General features: G+C 44.5%; 1 protein-coding gene across 1 annotated transcript in view; it reads right to left on the reverse strand.

Moving 5' to 3' along the window:
- Window positions 1-14,672, reverse strand: part of LOC147733933 (sodium- and chloride-dependent betaine transporter-like) — an 865,604-nt gene that overhangs the window by 32,728 nt on the left and 818,204 nt on the right. Inside the window, exon 13 of the mRNA XM_086952828.1 lies at window positions 4,533-4,633. Coding sequence (XP_086808954.1) covers window positions 4,533-4,633 — 101 coding nt within the window. The remainder of the gene's footprint in view (window positions 1-4,532; window positions 4,634-14,672) is intronic.

The following is a 14,672-nucleotide window of genomic DNA, read 5'->3' on the forward strand; positions in this document are numbered from 1 at the left end:
CACACTGGAATTGTTTGGTTGTTCTCTCTAGACTGTTGAATAGTGTTGACTTTCTCTTTACAGGCACTCATGTCCCGCATCCCTTGACATTTAATTAAGCACGCCCGCCCCTGCCATTGGCTCGTACGGACTGGTTAGAAGGACTGTGTCAACCGAGGGGATAAACACGCACTTCCCTCTCCCAGGCAGCCGGCTTCCCCCGGGGACGGGATGTGTCATGGAAAATTCAGCTCCAGTCGGCGGCACATCACATGGTCTCCTAGCAACCAGCCAGGGTACCAGCGTTTGAACAGGGAAGGCCCTGTCCTTCTATAATAGGGCTTCAGTGGGGACTGCCTTGTGCACGCTCTGTAGAGTCTGCTGTGCACGTGCTGGGGAAGTGTCCTGGCCTCCTGCAAGCTAGCTGTGCTGTGTACTCAGGATGATTACTGCCTCCTGCAGTACAACTGTGCTGTACATGAGAACAGTGCTGTATGATAAAGTATTCCAGCCTTCGGCAAGAAGGCTCTACTCTATTTGCTAATAGTGCTGTATATTAAAATGTTTACTGACCTCTGGAGGTCAGCTGTGCTGTTTGAGAGGAGTGCTGCTTGCTAGGAACCCCTCGCTGCTGGATTTGACGGCAGCATTTGATACCGTTAACCATGGGGTCCTATTAGAAAGGCTAAAAGCTGTAGGTATCAGAGACACGGTCCTAACCCTATTCTGGTCCTTCTTAGACGCCAGAGTACAACAAATCAACTGGGATGGAATTCAGTCTGGAGAGTTTCTTCTCCCGTGCGGAGTTCCCCAGGGATGGGCACTCTCCCCCACCCTATTTAACCTGTATGTGACTCCACTGTCCAAACTCATAAAAGCTCATGGCCTGCAACTGGTGCCTTACACAGACGACACTCAGCTAGTGGTGTCACTTACTCAGACAGTAGAAGTCACAGCGGAGCATTTCCGTAACTGCCTCCTAAGTGTAAAGAGCTGGATGAATAAGAACTTTCTAAAACTAAACACTGAAAAAACAGAGGTGATTGAATTTGGACAAAAACCCTCAATCTGGAATCAACTATGGTGGCCTCCAGAAGCTGGCATTTGTCCCGTCCCGGCACAAAAAGTTAAGAACCTAGGGTTTGTGATCGATAAAGATCTTACACTCAGTTCACAAGTCAATCAAGTCACATCGGCCTGTTTTTTCACAATCAAGGTCCTTAGGAAAATACTGCCATTTATACCCTTTACATTAAGGAAAACGATAGTTGGAGCCCTGGTTTTATCACGCATAAACTACTGCAACGCAGTGTACCTAGGAACTGGTGAAAGAAGCTCTCCAAACTCCAGTCACTGCAAAATACCGCAGCAAGTTGGATCTTCCGAAAGGTCACCCGTCACCCGACATCCAATGGCATACGCCAACTCGTTTGGATTCCTGTTCGGCGTAGAGTACAGTTCAAGGCCCTCTGTCTAGTCCACAAAACTATAAATGGAAGAGGGGCTGAGGACATGAAAAGTATTTTTCCTCGCTATGTGCCACCGCGCACACTAAGATCTGTTAGTCTGCGCTTGATCTGACTACCAAAAATAAAGAGAACCAGGTGGCCCGGCAAGTCTTTCTCACACCAGGCAGCAAAGCTATGGAACACCATGCCCACTGAGATACGCCTAGAAACAAACAAGATCCGTTTCAAAAAGGCATTAAAAACCTGGCTCTTCACCATGGCCTAACTGATAGTTTCATCCTAAATCCTTCATGCAGCGCCAAGACACCCCGCATTAGTGCGCATAAATAATTCCGTCAGTCAGTCAACGTCTGCATCATCCGTGAACCCTCCAACCCCAGCTCAGCTTTGGTGTTTGGTAGTACTGCATGCTGAGGAAAGAGCCAGTGCTTTGGGAAACACAGGGGTGCACCATATTCTTGTGAAGACAATGCATCACAGCGTTTTAAAAATATTGGATGTGGCACTGCTAAATTTGGGGCAGCTTCGAATTCCGCCATTGTTTTGTAAATATACTTCCATGTTTCTGGCTGAAGGTGTAGGTTAGTGTTTTGAAACGTAACAGCATAGAATGTAGTAGTAGTAGATGTGGGGCTTCTGATTTAGCAAGGAAGTACATCATTTACATAGTGAAGACTTCAACAGAAGGCAATATGTAGACCTCTAGTGGGAAAAGACAGTCAGCAGTAGGGCACTCCATCACTTTGATTGGAGTTCGGGGGGGGAAGTGTTGGGAAGAAGAATATGCATATCATAAGCATATAGCTGGTAGGAGAAGACAATCAAAGAGTCTAGTGTGAAATGAGCAGCGTAGAGGACCCAGAAATTAGTCAAGTAGACCACCAACTGGCAGAGGATTTGGCTGGAGAGTCAGGAACACGAGAGTCAGGAACACCACAGGACATAAAAATCAGGCAAAAGATAGTAGGGACACTAGTTGAGTGCTTGGCTAGTTATCCATAATGTGCTGAGAGCAGACAAGAGAATAGTGTGGTCGCCAGTATTGAGAATGGCACAGAGGTCAAGGAGTATTGTTATAAATGATCGGTGATGAAGTCGGTTACATACGAATATGCAATTTCAGTGTAGTGTAAAGATCTAAAGCCAGATTGGAAAGAGTATCTTAGGTTATGGGAAATAATAAAATCAGTGAGTTAAGGTCGAGGCAATATAAGATTTTAGAGAAGAATGGTACCAGTAAAACAAGATGGTGGTATGCAGGCTTGGGTGGGTTGGCAATGGTTTCTTATGTAGCACCGCACCACTACCTGACCTGAAGCAGAAAGTAAGAAACAGAGCTCAGAATAGCTACATTTGATGCTAAAAAGGACAGGGTGTGGGATGGGAAAACTAGAGAATTGATATGTGGATACAAAGGGTCAGATGATGCGCATAAAGTACTGTAGATATGAGGGTAGTAAGAGATGTCAGGGAGAAGGCAGATAGTTTGATGTTGTTAATGGTAGGTGGAAGGGAGAAGTGGTGTTGTCAAGAGCAAGTGATGAATGGTCCAAATGTTTGTGATTTTAGAGGATAAATATGATGCAAAGTTAGAGGCAGGTAGAGGGACTGGGTGAGTGAGAGGCAAGATAGTAAAATAACTAAAATGTATTACCATCTTCTGTTTTTACTTCTCGCGCTGCGAGAGAGCAGTGAGGTGATGCTCCTCCGCCATAGCAGAGGAGCCGCCACTGGACTCAAGGTCAAAATGGTGATACGTGTTATGGTGTTAAGCTGGCAAATTTTCCGTCAGAATCGATAAAGGAGGAATCAGTGAAACTAGGAGGACAGTGCTCCTTTCTGCCTACCCAGACTATGTGAACTGCATTTTATCCAATTGCTTTGTAGCCAATTATGATAAAAATTTAACTTAAAATGCTTTTTTGTCAGCATTTTACCAGTAAGGACAAGACTAGTTTAGCCCACTGTAATACTATCGGGATAATCCATGAATGCCTTTTCAGGTGTGACTGCAAAACCTCACATTTTCTGATCGATTTATTTGAAAATATAAAATTCGAATTTAGGGCCAGATGTAGATAATCTTGATTTACCGATTCTAAAATACCGAATTTTACCGATTTGGTATTTTAGAATCGATAAATGCTATATAGGTAAATATTCTGTAAGTATTACCGAATCGGTATTTACCGAATAGCTATTTACCGATTTGGTAATTCCCATTCATTGAATTGGGTGGCAGGGTGTCACATTGACATCCTGTTGCACCCCTGAATAGTGCATGGGTGCACATGTGGCAGACATACATGCCTTAATGTCTGCCACATCGCACTGTTGTAAAAGCAAAATAATTGCTTTTACAAAGGTTTTCAATATTTACCACCAACTTGTAGTTGGTGGTAAATCCCGAATCCTTACCTATGCAATGCACTCATGTGAGTGCTCCCTACATTGCAAATTCTGTAATTTACAGATTCTGTATTTTAAGGAATCAGTAATTTACCGATTCATTGAAAAACTGAATTGGTAAATTACCCAATTTATAATTGAGGCCACCTACATCTCAGTAGCCTAATACCGGTCGGTAACAGCCGAAATTCAGTCACTTTCAGAATTTTGTTGTGGAGGGCCTGAATGCCAAAAATCCTTGATTTTTTTGGATACTTTTTAAGTGGCCTTTAGGAATGCTGATATCTGTGTAGATTTTGACCACATTTTTGAAAATAGTGCTGTAAAATGCACCACTTGGCACCATTTGCTTTCACCATTTTTTGACTGAATGATTCCCAGAAATGTTTTTATAAACGGTCAAGATTGTTCATTTTGGTGTCTCCTTTGTGATTGAAGATGGCGAGGTGGGGGGCGGGGGGGGGGGGGGGAGGGGGGTCCTGTATTTTCTTACGACACCCTTGAGGACAACTAAGTATACACATTGAAACTTTGTATAACATTGACACATTCCGAAGAGAGTAATTGCTCATGATTAATCTCAAATACCCCACAATGATAATGCCTTTCTCTAAAGTCCGCCACATGCCATTTACCATCTGCACAAAATGCACAAAAGATGAAAATTGTACTTACGAAGCAAATAGCTGGAGTGACAAACTGCCAACAAAGCTTGGCAATTGGCCAGGGTCGGTAGCCAATCATATCCTCAATATTGTCATAGAAACGATCAGCACCTACACAAAGAGAAAATATTGTGTTGGGAACATTCAAAATGGAAACTCAGCCAGGATTCAACAAAATGAATTGTATCTTCTACTTTGTTGCTTCATAAATAAAAAATAAAAAAAGAACACAGTGAGGTGCTTTTTCATTTACAAGCAAGCAGATACATCATGAACCTTACCCTTGTGGTGCCTATGCTACAGGAAAGGCTAGCTCAAGGGAGTAAATGGAAATATATTACAAATGCATATTATATGTATTGCAATTTCTTTAGAGGTCTGGAACCGTGAAATTGAATGTAATTCAATTTGTTACCTTGTTGGCACATTGGTTCTTCAGGCATTCAGTGTTAAATTCTTCAGTAGCAGGCACTAACTACAGCGGCCGCTAGTAGCACAGAACAGCGGTGGGCCAGCACTGAGGAAAAGAATAAAAATAGAAAAGAAAACTTACCTGACGCCTCATCGCCTCAGTGTTCTGCAGCTCATGATGCTCATGCTCCCAGGCTCCCCTGCGGCAATCCAGACGCTCCTCTCATGCTGGTATTACTCACCATGAGACAAGCACTGGGATTGGGAAGAGCGGGCTGGTTGTCCGCTCCAACAAGGAGTGGGAGCCTGTGCCTGCTGCTTTCCATGCACCAGCATTGAGATAACTAAGTGCGCATGATGGTTTGGCCACCCTAAAACAGTCGGCCAAACCGTCATGCTCACTTGCACTGCCCTGTGTCCACCAATCCTCCTGCTGCTGTCAGAGGATGGCCCCGCCTTCAAGACTCGGCTCCTATTGTAAGATAGTATAATAAAATGATAAAGCAGTTATATAAATTGCTTTATTATCATTTTATTTTACACGTTGCATGTTTTCATCTGCTGTCAGTGGGGCGACGCCCCTCCGTCATAACAGGGGAGCTGCCGCTAGGTAACTAACGAGCATTACAGTTTGTTTGGAATTTTTTCATTCTTCTCCATCTTTTCATCATCTCAATCCTAAGATACTGCAGGCTCTTGATCACTGGAGTTCGAGCTCCTGCCCATGAAACTGTTATACCACACTGTGGTCTTAATCATCTATCACACACCTCACTTCTCCAAGATTTTACCCACACTCTATGTGTTCCAATAGATTACTCTTCATAATGTCACTTCCTGTGTTCCCCTGTCTGCCTGTTATAACTATCAACTCATCAGTGTTCATTTAGCTATTGTTTAAAATGAAACCTTATTTTCACATAGAACTTCACAACACACTTCCATTTTTAAGCATTGCCAATAATAGATATCATTATTAACCATTTTAAGATATTCGATTAACGAAGGTCTGAAGTCCAATTCTGGCAGAGAGAGGGTAGTTCTGACGGTGCACTTGCCACTTCACATGCAACACTAGGTACTTCCCAGTGTCCTCCCTTCTGAGAGTTGTTGTTGATTGCTGCCAACCTGAATGGGGTCGGGCATCCAACTTCAGGTACATCACTGTAGGTTTTAGGTTTGGTTAATCAGGGTCACACTACCAGACAAACAACCACTGTGCAGATAGTTTTTTAGTATTCTGGTCATGACAAATTGCTATTTGATCTTAGGACTATTCAGGCAAGAAACATGTTGACGATTTAGAAATTGCTCCCACCTGAACATTATTTCAGCAGTGTGCCACCCTTGTTTTGATTGGGTTGGAGGTCTCGTTGATTAAAGTGTTTCACTGGATAACCTCCATATCCAATTTTAATCCACAACTTAGAACACCCACTTTCTTCACATCCATCTACACACCAAGTCCCTATACCCACACAGAACCCAACAGCACTTTGGAATAAAAGATCTCGGGCAAAGAGCCCCTCATAGGGAGCCCATCAGGTATTGCAGCGCCGACCTGACGAGGAGCATGCCCTATGATGAAGCATGACACTCAACCAGGTGTGTGAGGGCCTTAATTCCAATAGGGAGAATTCCTTATTCCTCCTATAACCTTAGACTGAGGACCACCCAGTCCTGTTATCCCTTCTGTCTTCCCTTCTGCATACCTTCTTGTATTGATTATTTGAGAGGCGCATATGCTGGACCTTAAAACGCCCACAGTCCTTTCCCTTTGAGTTATTAAATATAGAGAAACAATTAAAGAGGCACCATATAGATTCTTCTTCTTCTACCTTAAGCTCTCTATTTCCTGTGAAAAACAGAAGTAAAGTATGCTCTAGGAAGCCAGAGGTTTACAAACCGATGAGGACAGTTCCGAAAACGTTCTGCTTTAAAAAAGAAAGGTCAGCAAGCTCTGAACTTGGATGTCACTCAGAATTCTCCTGAGAGGTGCCCTTGCTTTTTTCCCTTTGGTGATGATAAGTTCATTGTTTTAATAGGGAAGAACAAACAAAGAAATAGCTTGGAAACAATCTTTTGCCTACCAACTTCTTGTATGTGAAAAGTAATATGGGTTTCCCAGACCTTGTTGCTTTAATTCCAATATACTGCTTAACATAGTCTTCCTGTGCATCCATATATAATGGATCTGAATCTTAAAGAATGGAAAGGCCTGGATAAAATAGCTGTTCCCGGATTTATGGCTCAACCCATTATCAGAAATGACTGATACATTGCCTGTTGCAGCTACTGCTGACTCTTTGGTGAAGAAAACATTTTGGGCATAAAACAATGACAGATATGGCAGAGGAGGAGAATTTGAAAAGTCCAGCACATTGATTTCAATTTTAAAAGTAGTAGATTGAGAGTTGTTATATATGATGACGGAACATTGTTGTCATAAGAATATCCCATGTATGTGATATGGAAGTTCACCCTTCCCCTGACTGCCCATCTGCATGTGTAATTGGTATCCTGATATTTACTTTTGACACTGGTCTCATGATAATCAAGGCTTGCTCCTGACAACGCAAGATGCAGGTCCTGTGACCTGGAGGGGAACATTAAGTATATGCTTAAAGTAGGAAGAGGACTATTGTCCCTGTCTTAGATATAGAACATACGGTGGTCGTAACCTGCTGTGAGAAGCATCTCTTTACACAAAGGTTGTGTCTGGAGAGCATTCAGAGTAGAGCCATCCCAAATCAGTTCGGAAGTTTGAGATAGTGGATCCACATCCCATATCTAGAAAATGGTGTAAAAGTGAGACTGAAATCCACCCACTTAGGTCATTTCAATTTCTTCAAGACCAAAGAAGGAAGTTTTCCAGAGTACTTGTAATATTGCTTTATGATGAAGGTTGGTGTCTGCTTGACAGCTAGTGTTCCAGAAGTGAAAGAACATCACATTAAGGGCCTGAATATAACTTTGGCGGTGTTGCAGCGGGCTGCCATGCCAGCCCTCCAATGCTACACTGCCAAAGCCGTCCACCAATTGCTCACCAGACTAGCAATTTTCCTGGTCTGGCAGGTGGTGCTTTGTGGTGAGCCTTAGAAAGCACCTCAATTTATTTATTTATTTTTAAGATTTGTAAAGCGCGACTTTTACCCGTGGGTGTCTTGGCGCTGTGACTCAGCTTATTATCTCAGTGAGAACATTATCAAGCTTTAAAAATGTTACAATGAACAGGAAGGTTATTGGTTGAGTAACCAAGTTTTCAGCAACTTTCTAAACTGAAACAATGATGGGGTAGATCTTATCACCATTGGAAGAGTATTCCAGAGTCTGGCGGCGGTGTTTGTAAAACATCTGTCGCCCCAAGTGACAGTCCTGGTCCGTGCCACTGTCAGCTGGTGCATATGTTCAGATCTAAGTGATCTATTAGGTTGATAGAAGATAAGCTTCTGTTTAAGAAACACCGGGCCGAGACCATGTAATGCTTTAAAGGTGAGGCACAAAGTTTTGAATCTGATCCGATTTCTCACAGTTAGCCAGTGGTAGCTCCTGATTACTTGCTTAATTGGTTTAAATTTGGGGGTGCCGGACAGTAGCCTTGCTGCTGCGTTTTGGATAAGTTGTAATTTGGCCACCACCCGAGATTGAGCATTCGCAAATAATCCATTACAATAATCCAAGGATGAAAGTACCAAGGAGCTCACCACCGTTTTCCTCGCATTATCTGAGAGAAATGGTAAAAATTTTTTTTAGGAGTCTGAGTTTGTGGAAGGCAGAAGATGCTATCTGATTGACATGGTTAGCAAAATTCAACTTTTCATCGAAAATTATCCCTAAATTCCTAACCTTATGAACAGGGGTTGGAGGGGCTCCTAGTAATGGGGGCCACCAGACAGAAGACCACAAGGGAGATAACTTTCCGAAGATAATTACCTCAGTCTTCTCTGAGTTAAGTCTTAAACAGTTTCCAGCCATGCCAACATGCCTTCCTGAAACCGAACCGCCACCTCTTCTCCATCATTCTTGATGGCAAGCACCAACTGGGTGTCGTCGGCATATGTGGTAAGGCTCATCCGGTAGTTTTTAATAACCCTCGCTAAGTCCGACACATAGATATTGAAAAGTGTCGGACTTAGGGATGAGCCTTGAGGAACACCACATGGTAGGGCAAGATCAGCAGATTTAAAAGATCCCAGAGTTACTGCCTGTGTTCTTCCCGACAAAAAAGAGGCGAGCAGGGCCCTAGCCATAGAATGTATGCCCAGTTCTTCGACACGGTCAATCAAGATGGAGTGATGGACCGTGTCGAAGGCCGCAGACAAATCCAGTAGGACCAATACCGCTGTGCCCCATTGGTCCCTGATGGTCCTGATGTCATCAGCGGCCTTGATAAGTGTGGTCTCAGTCCCATGCATTTTGCGAAACCCAAATTGAGAGTCGTCAAGCAGAGTGTTTTGTTCAATATATTCCGACAATTGCTTGTTCATTGCTTTCTCGGCTACTTTGGCTAAGAACGGCAAGCTAGCGATAGGTCTATAGTTTTTCAGCGTAATTTTTTCTAGACCAGATTTTTTAAGGAGAGGTTTCAGTAGGGTATTCTTTAGCCTATCCGGAAAGACCCCTGATTTGAACATCCCATTGCAGACTCGTGTTATGACTTTACTAATTAGATCAATTACTGGGGCAAACATTTTAGGGGGGCAGGGGTCTAGGGCTGAGCCCGTTTTTATAAGCCTGATGATATCAGCTGTCTGCTCCTCCTTTATCTCTTTGAATTGGGCAAGTGAGCACTCAAAGGGTTTGCATGAGGAAGTGGATTTCAATTTAATAGGGGTTTTCATTACTGAAAACTCAGAATAAATATCATTCACTTTAGAAAAGAAAAAGTTTGCCAGTGCATCACAAAATTCCTGCGAAAGAGGAGGACCCAGGTCTGCGGATTTCCCAGTCAGTGATTTTACCACCTCATATAGTTGTCTACTTGAGGTTTTAGAATTTTCGATTTGTTCCTCAAAATATTTCTTTTTTGCCTCCTGAATCATTTATTTATAGACAGCTAGTGTTTCTTTGTATATAGATTTACTTTAACTGTCATATGTCTTTCGCCAATTTCTTTCATGGTTCCCACAGACCTGTTTTTGCTTTCTAAGGGTTTCTGAGAACCACGGGGCCAAGGGGACTTTCCTGTTTTTTTAGATGTATTTAAACGGCACATGTGCCTCCACCGCATTGCCCAACCAGGTGAAAAACTGATCCACCGCTGCGTTGGGGTCATCCGAAATAACGGGACAGGATTTAGTCAGCAGATTTCTAAAGATCTCGTAATCAATATCTTTCCAAACTCTAAACATTTCCTGAGTTGGAGGGGCCCTTTTAGGAATAGGAGCCTGATTGATAGGAATATGGCACAGAATACCGTAATGATCAGACCAAGTGAGTGGCAGTACATCACGTATTACTAACTCATTAATGTTAGAGAAAATGCCGTCTAATGTAAGTCCAGCCTCGTGTGTGGGTACATTTATAAACTGAGTTAGTCCCAACGTTTCACAGTCGGCCAATAAGGATACAGTTTTGGAGTCTTCCATTTTGTCTAAATGGACGTTTAAATCTCACAAGGCTATGAAGGTGTCGTCAATTGCCAATGGTTCCATAAATGACATAAAGGAGGACAGAAATTCGGCACGTGTACCCGGGGGTCTATAAATGAGTACTCCTTTAAGATTATATGAAGGAGTAAGCTTAATGGCAAAATGTAAGGCTTCACATGTAGATGAAGGAATAGAAAATATTCTGACCGGAAAGGTAGTCCGGGAAATAATCGCCAAACCCCCTCCTTTTTTCCCCTGTCTGTCTAACCGGTATACAGTGAAGACATGCAGCACTGCTACCAGTAAATCAGGGTCAGACGCTTCATCCATCCACGTCTCTGTGATGAAAAGGATATCTATTTTTCTATCCAGAATTAAGTCGGCGATCTCCTGCCTATGACTGGCCAAAGAGCGGGCATTAATGGGTGATATTATAATGATCTCAGGTTTAGTGATATGTGCATCTGAGAGGTTGGCTTTAGAGTTATGGGAATGGCAAAGCACGCTCCTGCATCGACAGAAATGCAATGTTGTGCAATTCATTCTGTGCAGGAACATAAAGGTGCATACAGACATGGGGCACAAAATGTGGCACCCTACAGGCACATGCACCCCCATGCATAGAGGTAACATGGGGCCTTGCAGGACCCCCTTAGTTTCCTTACCGCCATGAAAAGGAGGGCAGTAAGGAAACTCCTAATATGTTTGATTGCGAGCAGTTGCACCACCAGGATATTATGGCCTCTGATCACTGCACTACTAGCACTGGATCAAGGATACTGGCGGTAGCAGCGATCCTACGGAGGTCCTATCGTTGTAGTTGTAATACAGCGGGTGGACCGCCAGTCTGCCGGTCCAGTGACGCCCACCATAGGTTTGGCAGTCCCATGAACTACTGTACTCGCATTTAAACGCTAAGTCTGCACTTTCTGTTGGGAGAGCTGAGTATCTGCCTGGTCCCTACACAAATGTGACTGAGGGTGAGTGTCTGAAATATTCCATCATCTCCTTGTGTTTGCTTTGTTCTCCCTAAGTTGTTAGCGTATGCCCAGATGTAGGTCCCTTGCTCACTTTGCCACTGGATTCAAGCTAGCCTGGTTGATGAGAGGTTTTACTCCGAAACCTGTCCAAGGATGCTTGTTTCCGGTTTAGGGATGACCTGGCTTGGCATTTCGGGCTAGACTGTTTCCATGAGGCACAGGGTCAATACTGATTTGCATATAGCTGGGGCTGAACTAAGGTTGCGAAGTGAGCTAAAGAACAATGATGGATTCAAACCAGATCTGTGACTGCTGGTGAGTGTCTGAAATGTGTCAGCACTCCGTCCACCATATCCTTGTGTTTCCTTTGTTCGCCCTAAGTGGCAGGGTCTCTTGCTACTTTGCCACTGGATTCAAGCAAGTCTGGCTGATGAGGGGTGTTACCCCTTAACCGGTCCAAGGATGATTGGTTCCGGTTCAGGGAAGACCTGGCTTGGCAATTTGGGCTGTACTGTTCCCCTGAGGGACAGGTGCATATAGCTGTGTCTGCACTGAGGGGGCTAAGTGAGCTCAAGTACAATGATGGATTCAACCCAGATCTGTGACTGGGGTGAGTGTCTGAAAGGTTTCAGCACTCAATCCATCATATCCTTGTGTTTGCTCTGATGAGAGAGAGAAGGAATCTGCCTGGCCATGCAGAAGGAGAAACCCCGGGGTGGCAACGTATGAGCCCCTCTCTGACAGATTGGAGGGGGCCTTCAAGAGCAGCTACTGAGGCATCGAGTGCACCTGTTCAAGCCAAGATTTAGTCTGTATTGCAGGATATCAACTTGCTATGAGTGGACCTCCATAAGGTTGCGCAGCGGTCGCTGGCTACTGAGAAAGATGTGACTGAACTTCAGGAGGATGTTTCTGCCTTGCAGACCTCACTGACTTACCTCTTTCCCAGGACTGTCATGCTGGATACCAAGGTGAAGGACATGGAGGGATGATCCAGATGGTGCAATCTCCAGTTTGTTGGCTTTCCAGAGGGTGCGGAGGGACAGACCCGGGATCTTTTCCTGGAGTGCTGGGTTGCATCGACAATCTTGTCTGCTAAATTGTCATCCCTTTTTGTGATAGAGAGGACACATCATGCCCTGACGCTGAGGCCTCCTGGAAGGGGACCTCTGCACACAATAATGACAAAACCCCTCAACTACAGGAACAGAGATACCATCCTGCAGGCGGTCCAACAGGCTGGGGTTCCTGCCTTCAAGAATCATGTGATTCACAAATTCCAGGATTACACACGAAATGGTAGGCAAATGCGACTCACATTTGAGGGAGTAAAGCAGAAGCGGAAAGCAATGGGACTGCATTAGATGCTACTCTACCTGGTGAAATGGAAAATAATCCATAAATAAACTTTCACCTTTCTTCACTACACCTGAGGCAGTATAGAATTTTCTGGAGATACGAGGAGATGGCCATGTCCCTGCACCATTTCCCCGCGGCTCAGAAGACCTGGCCCAGAGTGGCCACCTCTCAGGACTGGTGGGGAGACACAGGCGGTGGCATGGGGGAGGGGGTCTCTTGGTCCTCCATCCAGGTGGTGGTTTGCCAGGATGGCAGACCACCACCTGGAACAACTGGAACAAATGTGGTCAGAGAGAGAAGAAGCAAGGCCGCTGGTGGAGGCGGCGACCACCACTAACTTAGTTGAGTGTGGAGAAGATGTAGTGGAAGAGACCCCAGAACTGGGGGTGTCATGACATGGAGATGGCTCTGGATGACAATAGTATCCCTCTGCACTGAATGAACACTGCGCTGATATTTTTTGTGTGGGTGGCTTCCTGAACTGTCATTCTGGGACGTATGAACTAGAGATCCAATAGGAGTTCTTCTTGCATGGATTGGTGAACTGGCTAGTGTGTTATGCGGGTAATAGCATAGTTTATGACTGCAGCTGAGCAGCATGCACTGAGTAAAAGGGAAGTTCCATCCCCTCTGTAGTTTTGAGTGACTTGAGCTGGGTGTGTGTAGTTGTGGCAGATTTGCGTTTTGGCATTGTGTAAGAGTGGGTGAGTGTTTTGTTTGCGCAGGTGTGTGTTGAGTGTTCTGGCAGGCGTAAGTTTGAGGTTCACTGCGCGGTGAAATGGCTGCTTCTGTGGCTGGAATTGAGTGAAGCATCACCTAGATACGTAACAAGATTGTGAGCAAGGTGCAAGCTTGGGACCCTTCCAGACTTTTTTTTATGGCATGCAAGAGTTTAAATTTGTGAAAGGGTTGGGGACTATGGTGTTGGGATGTTTGGGGAGGCACAAGTTGTTCCTTTTTGTGTTTACCTGAAGGGTGGGGTAGGTTTTATGTAAAAGTTTGGTGTACAGCAGTAGCAATGTGGTCATGATATTGCGGTGGTCTGGGGCCAGGGTGGTTGGCGGGCTTGAGGGACTGGAGTGTGGTTGTGTATGGACAAAGGCATTATGGTTACACAGATTAGACTGGTGACATGGAATGCCTGTGGACTCAACTCATATGGTAAATGATACAGAATACAGATGTATCTCCGGAGACAGGGCATACATATCACTATGTTGCAAGAGACAGATCTGAAGGAGCGTGTGGGTACAGAAAGTGCAAAGGAAGTGGAGAGGGCAATTATACTCTGCCAGCTACTCTAACTATGCCTGGGGAGTTCTGATATGAGTTGCTCTGCAGATCCCCCTCCAGGTCCGAGGCTTTAAGCCAGACATCGAAGGCAGGTACCTCTTATTGTAAAGTCTGTTGGATGGCTCAGAAGTATATCTTCTGAATGTGTGCACGCCTATGATTATGGGGGTTCTACTTGAGATAGAGCGAGAACTTCTCCTTATGTCAAGATCCCTCTCATATGGGCTGGCGATTTTAATTGTATTCTAGATGGGCACATGGATAGAAACCCCCCAAGCCTCATATGAAGCCAAATATGTCAGCTGCACTGAAAGCCATAATGAAGCAAGTGCACTGTACATGTCTGGTGTGATACGTATCAAAGGGGTTAGGTTGTTCAGATACTATGCACAGAGACAACAAGCATATAGCCACCTTGATAGATTTCACAGTGTCAGGTGTGCGAATTCCGGGTAGAATCCTCTCAGACCATGCACTGTTGCTTCTGGAGTGGAGTGGAGCCAGGCCAAGGGAGCC

This window comes from Lissotriton vulgaris, chromosome 1_2 (genome assembly GCF_964263255.1).
Source record: "Lissotriton vulgaris chromosome 1_2, aLisVul1.2, whole genome shotgun sequence".
Taxonomy (NCBI): domain Eukaryota; kingdom Metazoa; phylum Chordata; class Amphibia; order Caudata; family Salamandridae; genus Lissotriton; species Lissotriton vulgaris.